This window comes from Pelobates fuscus, chromosome 1 (assembly GCF_036172605.1).
Source record: "Pelobates fuscus isolate aPelFus1 chromosome 1, aPelFus1.pri, whole genome shotgun sequence".
Taxonomy (NCBI): Eukaryota; Metazoa; Chordata; class Amphibia; order Anura; family Pelobatidae; genus Pelobates; species Pelobates fuscus.
This window is the reverse complement of record NC_086317.1, coordinates 315,328,481-315,345,923: the sequence shown is the minus strand read 5'-3', so window position 1 is coordinate 315,345,923 and position 17,443 is coordinate 315,328,481. Positions and strand designations below refer to the sequence as shown.

General features: G+C 40.3%; 1 protein-coding gene across 2 annotated transcripts in view; it reads left to right on the top strand.

Moving 5' to 3' along the window:
• The window catches only part of UBE3A (ubiquitin protein ligase E3A), a 59,827-nt gene that overhangs the window by 26,145 nt on the left and 16,239 nt on the right, over positions 1-17,443 (top strand). Inside the window, exons 3-4 of one of the 2 annotated variants that reach the window (XM_063459126.1) lie at positions 13,077-13,387; positions 15,935-17,181. In XM_063459126.1, coding sequence (XP_063315196.1) covers positions 13,077-13,387; positions 15,935-17,181 — 1,558 coding nt within the window. The remainder of the gene's footprint in view (positions 1-13,076; positions 13,388-15,934; positions 17,182-17,443) is intronic. The other variant, XM_063459135.1, reaches the window with a different exon arrangement.

Below are 17,443 nucleotides of genomic sequence, written 5' to 3'. Positions count from 1 at the left end.
GTGTGTGAGTGCAGTGTGTGTGTGTGAGTGCAGTGTGTGTGTGTGAGTGCAGTGTGTGTGTGTGAGTGCAGTGTGTGTGTGTGTGTGAGTGCAGTGTGTGTGTGAGTGCAGTGTGTGTGTGTGAGTGCAGTGTGTGTGTGTGAGTGCAGTGTGTGTGTGTGAGTGCAGTGTGTGTGTGTGAGTGCAGTGTGTGTGTGTGAGTGCAGTGTGTGTGTGTGTGAGTGCAGTGTGTGTGTGTGTGCAGTGTGTGTGTGTGTGTGTGTGCAGTGTGTGTGTGTGTGTGTGTGCAGTGTGTGTGTGTGAGTGCAGTGTGTGTGTGTGAGTGCAGTGTGTGTGTGTGAGTGCAGTGTGTGTGTGTGAGTGCAGTGTGTGTGTGTGAGTGCAGTGTGTGTGTGTGAGTGCAGTGTGTGTGTGTGAGTGCAGTGTGTGTGTGTGAGTGCAGTGTGTGTGTGTGAGTGCAGTGTGTGTGTGTGAGTGCGGTGTGTGTGTGTGAGTGCGGTGTGTGTGTGTGAGTGCGGTGTGTGTGTGAGTGGTGTGTGTGTGTGCGGTGTGTGTGTGAGTGCAGTGTGTGTGTGAGTGCAGTGTGTGTGTGAGTGCAGTGTGTGTGTGAGTGCAGTGTGTGTGTGAGTGCAGTGTGTGTGAGTGCAGTGTGTGTGTGAGTGCAGTGTGTGTGTGAGTGCAGTGTGTGTGTGAGTGCAGTGTGTGTGTGAGTGCAGTGTGTGTGTGAGTGCAGTGTGTGTGTGTGAGTGCAGTGTGTGTGTGTGAGTGCAGTGTGTGTGTGTGTGTGCAGTGTGTGTGTGTGAGTGCAGTGTGTGTGTGTGAGTGCGTGTGTGTGTGTGAGTGCGTGTGTGTATGTGTTGGTGGGGGGTGGGCATTTAATATATTAATTATTATTATTTTTTTATATTATTATATTTTTTTTGTATAATTATTTATTATTTAATTATTCATAATTTTTTTTTTAATTATATTTTTTTTTCGTCCCCCCTCCCTGCTTGATACATGGCAGGGAGGGGGGCTCCTTCCCTGGTGGTCCAGTGTCATTGGCAGTTCAGTGGGGGGGGGAGGGTGCTGGCAGAGCTGTACTTACCTTTCCTGCAGCTCCTGTCAGCTCTCTCCTCCTCCGCGCGGTCTGTGCAGCTCCCTCTGTCAGCTCCCAAGTGTGAGACTTACACTGGGAGCTGACCGAGGTGCTGAACGGACGGCGCGGAGGAGGAGAGAGCTGACAGGAGCTGCAGGAAAGGTAAGTACAGCTCTGCCAGCACCCCTCTCCCCCAGTCTGTATTATGGCAATGCAAATTGCCATAATACAGACTATGACTCGAGTATAAGCCGAGTTGGGGTTTTTCAGCACAAAAAATGTGCTGAAAAACTCGGCTTATACTCGAGTATATACGGTAAGTCCTATGAGAATCTCAAGCTGCTTTTAATAAAGAATGTGCATGAGAATTTCTAGCTCCATTGCATCCTTATTCCAGTTAAATTGGCATAAGAAAAATATTTAATCCTTTATCTATGTGCTGCGCACTTTTTGGTTTATAGACATTCCCTCCATTTAAAACGAGATATCCACCATGTGGAACATCTTGAGTAACTAAGTATTGCCTCTAGTAGTCATCCATTAGAATCTAAAGCTGACCTATTATTGAGTATTATTTACATTTAATCAAAATTAAACTTCCTTCTGGAAGTATATCAAGCTTGGGGTGGGGGTAGGGGGTTACTTTATGCAAGTTAATCCAAGATATAAAATTACACCTGTCTAGCAATTGATTTTAATTTTGTAATTATGTATATTTAGTTTAGCAACTTTTGAGTGCTTTGTTTGTTGTTTAGGTTTTTTTTTTTCTTTAACCATCCATTCTTAAATTTGTAATGTATTTTCTTCTATTATAGTTAATCATTTTAGACAACTTATTATTGTTAGGTTTAAGTGTGGTATAATATAAAACTGCTTTTCTGCATGGGGAACTTGACACATACATGATTTTAGCTGAAACCTCATGCATGCTTTTTGTTTTGCAAAAGTTGGAAAAGAGGATGTTCCTGGACTGGATATTGCAGTGGTGTGGATGAGGCATTTTAAAAAGGCACAAATCAAAGGGAACAAGCATGTGCTCCTCGAATGGGTGTATTTATAGAACCATTTGCTGGATAGTTGCCATGTTTTGCATGTCTGGAGACATTACAACGTGCCTTTAGAGAGTAGGTTTGCAATGTGTCTTTAGTGGCTGTTCATGGTTTTGCTGAGAGCAGTGTAGCAATCTCTCAAACATTAAGAAAGAAAAAAAATCCTGATGTAGAGCAGAATAATCATTTAATTATGGTATGCATTTTTTAATGTATTTGTCAGGTAAACATCAATGAATGACATATGCTAGTCGTAGTTTTGCTTCACTGCTTCCTTTAACTACATACATACTTAAAAAGACAGCAAAACAAAATTTTTATTATATATGTATATGGGACTTGCTGAATATACCGGATGTGGTTCTTGCCACACAATCCTTGAATAATTATTAGATAATCTGTTTAAATTATGTATTTTATGTACTATATTTGGTGTATTGCCCGCTGACATTCTATGTACAAAACATTGATTTGTAATAATGCAGTGTTTAAAAAAAAAATAAAAACAATATATATATATATATATATATATATATATATATATATATATATATATATGTTAAAAGGCCTGAACTTGTGGAGGCCTGAATTTGTGGGAGGAGTAAGTCCCCTACTTAAACTCCTAGCCCCTACTCACCTCTGCCTTTCAGCTGATTGTTTTGTCCCCATAGCAACCAGCACTTCCTGTCCAGCTTCCCTCCAGAATTTTTTCCTGTTTCCAGCAGTCAGACGTCCTGACCAGTCCTCCGTCCGTTTGAGGCCTTCCACTCGGTTCCCGGTCAAGGTACCCGGTTTCCGGTCACGAGACCGGCACGTTCACGTAAGTTAGGCGTAGGAAATAGCGCCCCGCTATTTCCCGCCGTTCGGGCCTAAAAACGTAGGGGTAGGCTCCCTCTATCATATTCGTACAAATACACGCTTTTCTAACCGATTTCAGTGTTCACGCCAAAACAGACGAACGCTCGGCACTTTATCACTGCTTTTACATATTCGTACGGAAACTACCTAATCTATTATTATTTATATACACAGTAATATTATTACGGGCATGCTCTTATTTCCGTTTGGTCACCCAGGACCAATCTATTTCGTACGATTAAAACACAAACACCTTGCTCTAAATCCATATTCGGCTAGTTCTTATTCAAATAGGCTACAGTATGCACTAAGTTCTATTTCACGAATTCTACTTTTCTTTACTTATATTCCCTGTTCGGTCATATTGCTACTGATACCTTTTTTTGTCAGTTTGGGGATATAATTAGCTTGTTTAAAAATCTGCCTTGTGATTTTCTTTCTATGTTAACCAGTTAATTTGTTTTACTACTTTTTTAAATATCCACGTCTATCATAAACGTACGGTTTCTATACACTGTGGCAGGATGGCCAGGCTCGTCACAAACTTCAAATGCAACAGTCAGGATAAAATAGTACTGCAGTTTATTGTCACTTTCCACAATATATACAAGGTTGTGCTCTCCCACAAAATAAAACAAAAGAAAATAAATCCTACTCCAACTTGGAGACTTACTAAACAGTATTACTAACTATCCAACTGGCCAGCTAATCTAGTTCCCAGTTTTAAACAAAATGAAATACAGCACTTTAAGCAGGTTTCACACAGTACCTTTGTCTCAGGCTTAACTGCCTCCTCTCTCCCAGCTGTTAGACTCTCTGATGTCTTCAGAGGCTAACCTTTTAAAACCCTAGTGCTGGTTAATTACATTCACCTGGTATATAACATTCAAGGGGTGACTCCCACCAATTAACCCCATCATGCTGGGAATAGAGAGCACTCCAATCTATTACTAACATAGAAAGCCTCTCTGACAATGCCACAACACATATTTACCTATTAAACACTTCATTTTGTCACATATACTAATAAATACTGTTTATAAACACAATATCCGGCACATAAACGTCTGTACTAATCATTTTCCATATAATCACGCTGTCACATATTTTTGGCTTTACAGACTGCTTCGGTTTCTCGCTTTTTCTGCGCTAAAGTTGTTTATTTCAAGGTCTTTTATTACAGGAACAGGTATTGTATTTTATCACTTTGCATTATAAAGCCATAGGCCTAAAATGTTTACATATTGGGTTTTATTACTTACCTCCACACCTGTCGTTAACTATGGAATTTTTCTTCGGTTAACCCTTAGCGCCAGTATTATTCTAGGCTTCCCCCGGTTCTACACAGTTAAACCGTTTCGCATAACGTAATTTCTTTATGTCAAACCAAGGTATAGTTCACAACTCGTTTGTTTCTACACCTCATATAAAACCTATCACGGTCTCAAGTTCATTACTACTTTTCCACAGGCTTACGCCCACGGTACGTTAATTCTTTACTATTATTTCTACTCAGACATACGGTCATACAGCCATCAGGCTCCGGAAAACACCAAAACCTGACCCGGTACTCAGCCATACCTTCAGGTACTTACGTCTATACCCAAATACGTCCAATCGTCACCCCAAGGCCTCATCCAGCCTTCTCACAAATATCTATTTCAGCCCAGTCACACACTTAAACCTTCCAGATCCCTCAATGCAGGATCTCACGTTGCGCCCCTAACAAACAACCTACTCCCAATTCAAATCATACGCCACCACGATACGCATAAACACGTCAACATCTGTCTTAAAGCCTCAGGACTCTTCCTCAAGGACAGCATCCGACGAGACTTACCACACTTATTACCACCAGAAGGTTCCAGATACCATTCGCAAGAAGTCAAGGTTAGTATCTACACAACATTCCAGTCCTCTCACCTTATCCTTAAATATACAATCGAACTGGCTACAGGGTCTAGGCTAATGCCTTAGCGCACCCTATCAGAAAACCCGTCCCAGCGAGGCCTTCCACCCCCCCCCCCACCTCAACACGGAGGTACGGCCCCACGCCCAAATCATAGTTACAAGCCTCGCATGCCCTACTACAGGGCGCTAGTCAGGGCCTCACCTGTCACGGCCACACGTTTTGATTTCTCTCTACTGTCACCGAGAGGCCAACATCCCGCCACCACGTCTGTGGCAACTACGTCATAAGCCAAATCATAGGTAGAGCCTCTCACCGCCACTTGGCATTAGCAGGGCCTCACCTATCCAAACATTCAACAGTTAAGTTTTTCGCTTTGGCATCTAGCATTACAGTCCAGTTCTTCCATATACACCACCCCACATACCCCACCTACTTACCTTACGCCCCTTCTAATATATCTTTCACATAATCATTCCTTTTAGAATGTCCCACGAACCTATTCCAACCAAAGAATTGACAGAAGAAACTCCATTCACGCCTACCAGACCCGGGTCTCCAGGCGAATCACTCACTTTTTCAACCCCCACGTCCTTGAGAGCATGGACTATTCCCAAAATTACGGCCGAGCTTAGGCTCAGGGGAATCCCCTTTCCGGTCACAGCTAGGAAGGCTGAACTTTATAGGCTACTTACTCACCAAGCCCCCGAGCCCAGGCCAGGGACTAGCTCTCAAGGACAACCACCAAGCAACAGCACGGCCACCCAGGATACCCTGGCAGAGATCTTGGCCAATCTACAGACCCTCAATAGCAGGCTATCTAAGGTGGAAAGCGCCATCTCCTCCCTAGGTACTACCACGGTAGTCCCAGTCGCTTTCACGGCTGTACCTACTACACCAACATGCCCTCCTATACTCCTCCCTCCAGCACCGGGCACAGCCATTACACCATTTGAGTCACCAGCACACTCCGTCCCTGACTCTATCAGGAAAGATATCCTAGACGGGAAGGATGTGTGTCTGGTGTCCTTGCTCATAGCCTCACAGGATGTACTTGAGAACAAGGCATTCAATTACGGTGATATCTCTGTGGTGCTCAAGACAAGGGATCCCAGGCTTAATCATCTGGTGGATTATCTCACCACAGGGTTCACTAAAGGGTTTCTCACGGGTATTGTAGCCATTCCCCCAGGTACACTAGAATGCCCTAATCTCCAGCCAGCACGTTTAGACCCAGTCTCCATAGACACTCTCATTGCCTCTGAAATCACCAACGGTTTCATGATCGGCCCCTTCACCTCTTCACCATTCTCCTCCTGGCGCACTAACCCCATTGGTATTGCTATTCACAAATATTCAAAAAAAAACAACAAAAAAAAAACACGTCTAATTATTGATTTATCGGCACCGCACTCCTCTTTTGTTCCAAGCATAAACGCACTCATTCCAGCAGACGAATTCTCACTTCAGTACGTAACCATCGACGACGCCATACAGTCCATCATATCATCTGGTAATCGACCCTGGCTTAGCAAAACGGACATCACAAACACGTTTAAATTACTACCCATGCACCCCTCACTCTGGCACTTACACGGTGTTAAATGGCGAGGGAAATATTACTTCTCTACACGACTCGCTTTCGGCTCTCGAAGCAGCCCCAAACTGTTCGACATTTTCGCAGAGTCACTATGCTGGCTGCTTCTGAACGTCACCAGGTGTCACTCCGTTATCCACTACCTCGACGACTTTTTACTAATAGAGCCAGGGTCACCTTCACCCACAGCAATCAGAAGCACTACTGCACTATTTTCCACACTTGGAGTCCCTTTGTCCACAGCCAAAACTATAGGCCCCACAACTAAATTGACCTTTCTGGGGATAGAACTGGACTAGGTTAACCTCAGAGCTAGCCTCCCCCACAACAAACTGTCACGTTTGAGAGGGGAGATGACTTGTTCCTGCGGAATGATGTTTGCACTAGAAAATAACTTCAGTCCCTTCTCGGATCCCTGAACTTTGCGATGCGCATCATTCCGCAGGGAAGGTCTTTCATATCCAGACTCCTTTGCCTGCTGCACGGAGTTCCGGACTCTGGCACAGTTTCTTTGGACCCCCACGCCAAGGCTGACTTAGCTTTGTGGGGGAAGTTTTTGAAGGACTGGAATGGAATCTCCATGTTTATTCCCCCTCTCTCCACCTCTTCACCCATCATCCACACAGACGCAGCAGCCAATACCGGTTTTGCAGCCATTTTTGGGAACCACTGGTTCAGGGGCCATTGGCCCACTGATAAGGATGCCTTGCCAGGATTCAGAGAGACCTCAGCACTATTTGAAATTTATCCCATTGTGGCGGCCGCACACACCTGGGGTCATCTCTGGTCTGGCAAGGCAGTCAAATGCTACTCTGATAACTCGGCAGCTTGCGAAATCATGAACAAAGGGCGATCATCTTCCCTGACCATCATGCGGCTGATTCGCAAGCTGACCTGGTTGGCAGCATCCGGCCAGTTTCACTTAGTTTGTTTTCACATCCCGGGTATTCACAACACGGCCGCTGACGCTCTTTCTCGTTCTCAATTTCAGGCATTTTCTCAGGCACTCCCAACGGCTCACCTACAACCATCCAGGACACCACGGTTCCACGATCTAATCCTGGATTAAGCACACTCTTGAACCACGCTAGAGCACTCACTCACCAAGCATTATCACCAAACACGGCTATCACTTACAATAGGGCTCTTAATATATTTAATAAATTCACAGCAGAGTTCGGTTTACAAGGTGACTTCTCTATTCAAACCATGGTGGCTTTTGCCTCTTTTTTCCACCTACACCTTAAACTATCTCACAACACCATTAAACTATATCTCTCGGGGGTCCAGCACCACAGCCTCACCTTTTTTTCCTAACAACACACCTTTCCTGTCTTCATACCCCGTCAAATAAGGTTTTGAAAGGAATATCAAAGGTTTCACCTCCACTCTCTACCATTAGATTACCTATAGATGGGCCTATCTTCAGGTCACTTAGCAATCTCCTTGACACAGCCCCATTCGACATCGGCACAAATACGGTGATCAAATCTGCTTTATATCTCGCTTTCTACGGTTTTCTCAGACCTAGAGAGTTCACCGTAATTTGTCAAGGAGATACGAAGCTAAGACTTAAAATATCACACCTCACTAAAATAGAGGATCACTACCAACTTTCGATCCCTACAACTAAAACCAACCGGTCACTACACCCTACTATAATTCCTCTCTTCCCTACTGATAATGCCTGGTGTCCGGTAAAAGTACTAGACCACCTACGGTCAACTCTGCACGGTCACCTACTGGACTCTCCGCTCTTAACACTACAAGGGCACCCGTTAACCACAGCAAAATTGATGGTTCATATCAGAATTCTGTTATCTAGGCTCGGACACAACCCGATTGCATTCTCTAGGCACTCCTTCCGTATAGGAGCAGCCTCTAGCACTAACACACCGGTCCATATCATCAAGAGACTGGGGCGGTGGAAATCCTCCATATATACTGCATATATTCCACAGCCGGAGAAAGAGCTTCGCCAAGCTTTCAGCAACTTGATTTTGTAAAAAAATGCAATAAAGTGTGTATTTCTCGAATTTATCTTTTTGCCCTCTTTTATTTACAGGCCCACTCGTACGTTGGTTTCGGCACACCACAACCAACTTTGCTCACAGTTACTATCCATTACGTATTTAAATTCCGAGCACAAGTTAAAAGGCCTGAACTTGTGGAGGCCTGAATTTGTGGGAGGAGTAAGTCCCCTACTTAAACTCCTAGCCCCTACTCACCTCTGCCTTTCAGCTGATTGTTCCCTACATTCTCCTTGGTGGGCCCTCTTTTATTTACAGGCCCACTCGTACGTTGGTTTCGGCACACCACAACCAACTTTACTCACAGTTACTATCCATTACGTATTTAAATTCCGAGCACAAATATATATATATATATATATATATATATATATATATATATATATATATATATAAAAGAAGTGCACTGGGAAATGCAAGGATGGAATAAGAAGTAACATACTTTGTGCATCTGACAAGCAATACCTACATATTGTCATAGAGTGAAAGTGCTTGATTAACCCCTTAAGGACACATCATGTACATTTTCCATCATTAGAACAGTTTGATTTCTCACCTGGTGTACACTGGGCTTTGCTCCCTGCCTCGACTACATCAGACAGAGAGCCAGAAGCTCCCTCTCTGAGCTAAGCCCTGCACTGCGAGGCTTGGCTCACGAGTATTAACTAACTGAAGCTCCTACTTACGTGCTTCTTGTTCTCTGCCTGAAGTTGTGGAGGTGGGTAGTGGCACCCAGTGGATCCCAGGTAAGAAGTCAAAAACGGTTTACCTACTTACAAGTGGGTGCTAGAGCACTCCTAGCATTATAAACTTTACAGCACACTACAGTTGCTATGGTGCTTGAACTATTCCTTTAATGCAACTGCAGTTAAACTGTTACTTTATTATTTAGGCTTAAAAACCAGCAAACAGCAATCTATTGCTTTCCTTGGGTTCCATGCCTTAACCAATAAAATAAGTTTTTCTTGCACAAATACAACATGCAGAAGTGATTGCACTAAAATGACCATGCACTAAAATGACCATTAAAGGAACAATATAGTGTCAGGAACACAAACCTGTATTAAACCCACCTTTTAAAAGGGATTAAAACGCACCTTGTTTTCAGCGCCGAGCGGGTCCACCGGCGCTGGTCCAGCCCCAATCCGCCTCCTTGATGACATCATCAGAATTGCAGATTTATTTATTTATTTTTGCCAATCCATTGCTTTCCCATATGGAAAGCATTGGATTGGCCAAAATCGGCATGTAGGCAGAATGGGAGCAGGGCCAAACAGTGTTTTGGCCAATCAGCATTTCTTCATAGAGATGCATTGAATCAATGCATCTCTATGAGGAAAATTCAGCGTCCCCATGCAAAGCGTGGAGACACTGAACGGCAGTGGTGCCTACTGTGCAGCCCTGCCCCAGGAAGCATCTCCAGTGGCCATTTGGAGGTGTCCCTAGGGGCAATGTAAACACTGCCTTTTGAAAAGGCAGTGTTTGCATGAAAATGCCTGAAGGCAATATTTATACTCACCAGAACAACTACATTAAGCTGTAGTTGTTGTGGTGACTATGGTCTCCCTTTAAGGCCAAAAGAGCATTGAATGTTTGAATGATAATCAAGCCCTTTGCTGTCCTTTATTCTATTCCACAAGGAACTGTTAAAGGACCACTCCAGGCACCACAACAACTTAGAATCAGATTTATGCTGCGAGGAGGTCCCAGCACAAACTTACCTTTGTGGTTAAACCTTAAATGAGCAGCTCTGCCCCTCACTTCACCAGGTGCTGCTGGTGAAAAGTTCTGTATCTTTTTTACTCTATTTTTGAGAATAGGGAGTTACTGATGGGCTGAAAACGTCAACTGATGCTCTCAGCCTATCATCACTGTCCTTTATGAGGCTTCCTGATTGATGCCTTGCACTGAAATGGAAGTAAAGGGGCCGATCAGACAGCAGCTGATTGAAGATTTTATGGTGTAACTATTTAACTGAAATAAATCCGGAAAATATGTTCCCAAATTTTTTGATTGTAAATTGGAATAATTTAATACATAATTAGATTTGTTTACAAATATTCACCTGGAACCACTCACTAGAACCCCTACTATTTGTACCCACTAAATTTGAAATGTTTCAGTGCTGAGAAAAAAAAAAAAAAAAGATATCCAAATAAAAACTATGTAAAACATGTAGTAATACACAGATTAAAATGGTAAAGCAATGTACTGGTGACTCCTCTCTATCATGAGCCGTTTCAACATTTCCATGTCTTATCAAAATGTCATTCTGTCATAATGTGATAATAAGCACTTGGAGATATTATGGTGACAGTCACTTTAAATTTACCACTGCATCTGGATAATCCAGTATATGAATACACTGCACAAACATTGGCAACATGATACATGAAATTACTTTCAACTAGGATTTGTGTCTAAAATGAAACTAAAACGTAAAACAAAATATTTAGCTTGTGCAGCACGGACGTGCAGTGTCTCCACATCCTCCATGTAGTTGCTAAATGTTCCTCATAGAGATTAACAACTTTTTAGTCTTCTGACCATATTCCTGACACAAGCGTTCCTTTACATTTAGCCTGCACGTATGTAGTTCTTTTTGAAAATTTTTCATGGTTTGTTTTTTCGCTTCTGTCACGTTAAACCATTAAGGACAGCAAAGTTAAAAAATAATGATAATAATCACCATATCAAATGTCTTTAAAATGGACACTTTCAGCTGTATACAAACCACAGCTTATTGCAGTGGTTATGATAAAACGAGTCATTGTCTGTAGTCTCTCCATTTTTAGTGAAATAGTTTTTGATAGTGATCACAGAAAACAGGGCTCTCCCAGCAACCTATGCCTGCTCTTTGCTGCCACCAAGCTAATGAGAAATCTATTATTTAATGGCCCCATATCATTTAATATTACACAGGCCTATTGTGCATTTTTGCAGTTCCTTATCACCTGGAGAAAATGGAAACCAAATTATGGTAGGGGCACACTAAACACCCAAATTGCAGTGATTTTAGTCTGTGCTTGCCATCCCTGGTTATTGTTCAAACAATACTTAAGTTCTTTGACATAAATGATGGCTCTCTTCAGCTCACATAACCTATCCCTCTGAAGCTGCTCTGGTAAACTCCTACTCTTTTAGGCTATTGTTACTGCCCAAGATTAGACCCTTACGTACAAATGTTGCTGAAGTGTAATTTAAATAGTATTAGTGTAGCCCTGGTTTGTGCTATTCCACTCAAAATGGTGTCCTACAGTGATCTGAATTAATTATGGTTCTTAGAGTGCCACTTTAATACCAATGTTTCAAACTTTCATTAAACCATTGCCAGAGATGATTTTCAAGAGTACCTTATGCACGCACAGCTGACGTTCATACAATATTTCTGCATGCAATTTTATATTTCCATGGCAGTTTAACCCTTTATTTTACCTTGATAATTCAAGGTTCATCTGCTCTCTAGGGATGGATTTCCATAACAGTTGTGGAAGTTTAGTCATTAAATGTTCCAACAACTGTTTTTTGTCCTTTTGTATGACTTAAATCAGTAGAAAGTAGTCTGTAGGTATGGTGTGCGTTTCTAACAATGTTTAACAATTTTGATTATTGTTTTATGTATATTTTAATTACACTTGGCAGGTTTCCAATTGTTTTCTCTTCATTGTTTTTTGTGGGGATTGATTATTACGTTGTGAATTAACAAACACCGAACAATGACTTCAATGAAATAGGCAAATGTATTAGTTTAGCTTTAAGCATTAATATTATATTGCTTTGCATTTAAAGTGTCTGTCACACACACTCACTCCAGCATGTCAGCTTGCTGAAGTTTTTTATGTGTATGGAGTCTATTTTTAACAGTTTTTAAAATGCAAATTTCAGCAGAAATTGACACTTTTATAATTGGGGGACAGAAAACCCCTCCTTGGCTGTCAATCAGACTGCCGGGAAAGTTTTTTTTCTTCTTCTGTTGGCTCGACTGAGCGAATGGAAGTAGCAGACACGGCTGGATTCCTCTCGTCTCAATAAGCTGTACTATATTTCATTAAGAAGCATTGACAAACCTCTGATTGGTCAATTACCAACACAGGCTGCAATTCTGTGCCTGGCAAAGATGGGAGGGCTTGCAAAAGGCTTCAGATATCTCCAAAGAAAACGTGCATGGATAAAATACATGCATGTTTTCTTTGGGCGTACATTTACTACATTGAAAAAAATATCAGTTAAGTGATCCTTTAATATGAATTCGCTGATTGCTGTAATATCGATTGCCGTTATATTGATAAAGTGGATTTAGAAGCTTGCACACTAATGCAGTGGCCATTATAGCGAGAATTGTCACTCTAGCTGTATCATATTGACTTTATTATCTGGCTCACTGAAACTTTCCATTATCTGATACTGTTGGTGCATTTACTTTATATTTTAAATAATGTCATCACGTGTTACTGTTTAAATGCCAAACTAACACTGCTTCTCTAACAATGTGAATGAGCTTGGTATATGAAAGCTGTACTAATCCACATGCCTGTTTGAATGTTTGGTACAGGAAGCGAGCAGCTGCCAAGCATCTAATAGAACGCTACTACCACCAGTTAACTGAGGGTTGTGGAAATGATACCTGCACGAATGAGTTTTGTGCTTCCTGTCCTACTTTTCTTCGTATGGATAACAATGCAGCAGCCATTAAGGCCCTCGAGTTATATAAGGTTAACGCAAAACTCTGTGATCCTCATCCCTCCAAGAAAGGAACCACCTCATCCTATCTAGAAAACAACTCGAAAAGCGCCCATAACAACTCGTGCACAGAAAGAAAGATGAACAGGAAAGAAGTACACGGACCGCGTGATGACTTTAAAGGTAATGCCTACAGAATGTTTAAATGCAGCAATGGACTTCTAGTGTGCTAGGACTCCGGCGGGTAAAACAAAACTAAGAACAAAAATAAATTGAATATTCTGTCTACAATAACTGTATTGGTCAGGTTTCTTTTATCTTCTCTATTGATCTGGGGTGATTACATTTTTAAATCAGACAGTATGTATGTATGTGCATTATAGAATATGCATTGTTCTATAGAATATGCAATTGTGTCTATATCTGCATTTAATAATAATTTTCAAATAAATCTGTAAATACGTTAAAAAATGAAATTAAAATTAAATAAAAATATGTGTAAATTCGTTCTTACTGTATCTTAAAATTTATATATATATATATATATATATATCTCAAAATACACGTAGAACGAAATATATATCTATATACATAAGTATATACGTATATATCACTATATATATAAATAAAAATAATAATAAATAAAAAAAAAATATATATATATATATATATATATATATATATATATATATATATATATATATATAATTCTACGTATATATTTATGTAATAATTTTACATAATTAGGTAATTTTATTAATTACAATTTGCAGGACCAGCCTGACAACCCAGGCCAAAAGTCCAGGGAATTTAATTTGCTAGAACTATATTTAACCCTGTAACTTTCCAAGACACCATAAAACCTCTGTACATGTGGTGTACTGTTTTACTCGGAAGACTTTGCTGGACACAAATATTAGTGTTTCAAAACAGTAACATGTATTACGACGACGATATTGTCAGTGAAAGTGACATTTTTAGCATTTTTCACACCCAAATGGCACTTACACGGACAATATAATTGTTGTGATACGTTTTATGGTTTACAACTTATATTTGTGTTCAGCGAAGTCTCCCGATTATAACAGTACCCCTCGTGTACATGTTTTATGGTGCTCTCAAAAGGTAGAGAGTCAAATATAAGGCTTGCGTTTCAGTTTTTTCACATTGAAATTCGCCAGATTGGTTACGTTGTCTTTGAGACCGTACGGTAGCCCAGGAATGAGAATTACCTCCATAATGGCATACCATTTGCAAAAGTAGACAACCCAAGGTATTGCAAATGAGGTATGTCCAGTCTTTTTTAGTAGCCACTTAGTCACAAACACTGGTCAAAATTGACGTTCAAATTAGTTTTTTTGCATTTTTAAATATTAACACTAATTTGACCAGTGTTTGTGACCAAGTGGCTACTAAAAAGACTGGGCAAACCCCATTTGCAATACCTTGGGTTGTCTACTTGTGCAAATGGTATGCCATCATGGGGGTAATTCTCATTCCTGTGCTACCATACGGTCTCAAAGGCAACGTAACCAATCTGGCAAATTTCAGTGTGAAAAAACTGAAATGTAGCATGCTTTATTTGACCCTGTAACTTCCCAAAACACCATAAAACCTGTACATAGGGGGGTACTGTTTTACACGTGAGACATCCCTGAATACAAATATGTGTATTTTATTGCTGTAAAATCAAACAGTATTATGACATTCACAGTTAGAATGTCACGTAGAACTAAACATTTTTTAAAAATTCTTATTTTCGCCCATTTTTTTTACATTTTATTCATATTAAATTATGTTTTATACCTAAATATTTGATGTTAAATGAAAGCCCAGTTTCCCCTGAATAAAATAATATATAATGAGTGAGGGTGCACATAATCTGAAAGAGGTGAATTACGCCTGAACAGACATATAGCGCAAAGTCAAGTTTTTGTTTACATTTTGTTTTGATCACAACGTGTACATTTATTCTGCTGCTTACGAATAACACTTACTTTCATCTTTCTCGGAACATCATTTCACCTATATTTTTGTTTCTTGTAACTTATGAATTGTCCAATGATTCATGGGATTTTTTGGGTGTGTCGAAGTTTGTTCCGTTTTAGAATTTAAAGGAACATTATAAGCATCAAAACTAATTTAGCTGCATGGAGTGGTTTTGGTGTATAGATCATGCTCTGCAGTCTAACTGCTCAATTCTCTGCCATTTCAGATCTAAATCACTTTGTTTATGCAGCCCTAGTCACGACTTCCCTGCTTGTGACCTACACAGTCTCCCTACACATTTCCTGTGAAGATAGATCCATTTTTTTAAGTGTCCTTTATTGCACATAGTGTTTAATTTAGAATTTCTTATATCCTGCTTTGTTAATAGCCTGCTATAGCCTGCAGGATTCTCCTGTGCGTTTGATTAATGTTCAATTAACATAGCAAGAGATACAAATTTCTAAAGTAAACACACTGCACTGATTGAATATTAAAACCTTTTTGTCGTGTGTGTGCTGTTTGAGTGTGTGGCTAAGACAGCATAAACAGAAAAAAACATGATATAACTCCTAAATGTCAGAGAATTGAGCACTGAGACAGCAGGGACATAATCTAAAAACAAGGTGGATTGATTTGTTTGTTGTTTTTTTTTTAATTATTTTACTTTTTTTTTTACAGTGTACAAAAATGTTGTTTTGTTTAATGTATGTATGCTAGTATTTTTCTTTTTCTGTGTTCCAGATGTGGCTTTCTTATCAGAAGAAAAGGTGTATGAAATCCTTGAATTATGTAGAGAAAAAGAGGACTACTCTCCTCTTATTCGAGTAATTGGTAGAGTTTTTTCCAGTGCCGAAGCCTTAGTTCAGAGCTTCCGAAAAGCTAAACAGCATACAAAAGAAGAACTAAAATCCTTGCAAGAAAAGGATGAAGATAAGGATGAAGATGAGAAAGAGAAAGCTGCTTCATCTGCAGCTGCTATGGAAGAAGATTCTGCCGCATCGTCCTCAAGGTTAAGTGACAATGCACAAGGAGATAACAACATTCATAAATTAGGTCCAGAAGAAGTGTCACTAGATATTGAAGCAGTTAGACGGGTCTACCACAGGTTACTTTCTAATGAGAAAATAGAATCTGCTTTTCTTAATGCACTTGTGTACCTTTCTCCCAATGTGGAATGTGACTTAACTTATCATAACGTTTATTCTCGAGATCCCAACTATCTCAATTTATTCATAATTGTGATGGAGAATGGTAATCTCCATAGCCCAGAATACCTGGAAATGGCTTTACCATTGTTCTGCAAAGCAATGAGTAAATTGCCCCTGGCAGCACAGGCAAAGTTGATCAGACTTTGGTCAAAGTACACTGCTGATCAGATTCGACGAATGATGGAAACGTTTCAACAACTGATCACATACAAGGTTATAAGTAATGAGTTTAACAGTCGCAATCTAGTTAATGATGATGATGCTATTGTTGCCGCATCAAAATGCTTGAAAATGGTTTACTATGCAAACGTTGTGGGGGGAGAGATTGAAACTGATCACAATGAAGATGAAGACGAGGAGCCCATCCCTGAATCCAGTGAACTAACCCTTCAAGAACTTCTAGGGGAAGAACGAAGAAATAAAAAAGGCCCTAGAGTAGACCCTATTGAAACGGAGTTGGGTGTTAAAACTATTGATTGCAGAAAACCGCTCATCCCTTTTGAGGAATTTGTTAATGAACCATTAAATGATGTTCTTGAAATGGACAAAGACTATACGTTCTTTAAAGTGGAAACTGAAAATAAATTCTCCTTTATGACCTGCCCTTTTATCCTGAATGCAGTAACAAAGAATCTGGGTTTATACTATGATAACCGGATCCGTATGTACAGTGAGCGACGAATCACTGTGCTCTACAGTCTAGTGCAAGGACAGCAACTTAATCCTTACTTGAGGCTCAAAGTCCGGCGGGATCACATCATTGATGATGCACTTGTTAGGGTAAGTTAAACAAAAAAGTACTATTTATTTACCGCTAATTTTTCCTATTTACCATTACACCTAATTTCATGTAAGAATTATTCCTGGATAGCTCCAATTCAATGTGCATTGTATACTAAGATAGGATCCACATAATTTCAATTGATCTATCCCTCCAGAGGGTTAACGCTACAAAATGTAAAAATAATAAATGATTGAATTGTTTGTGAAAGGCTTTGTATTTAAAGTAGAGTTAAACATTTTAAACATTGTATGTCACTGA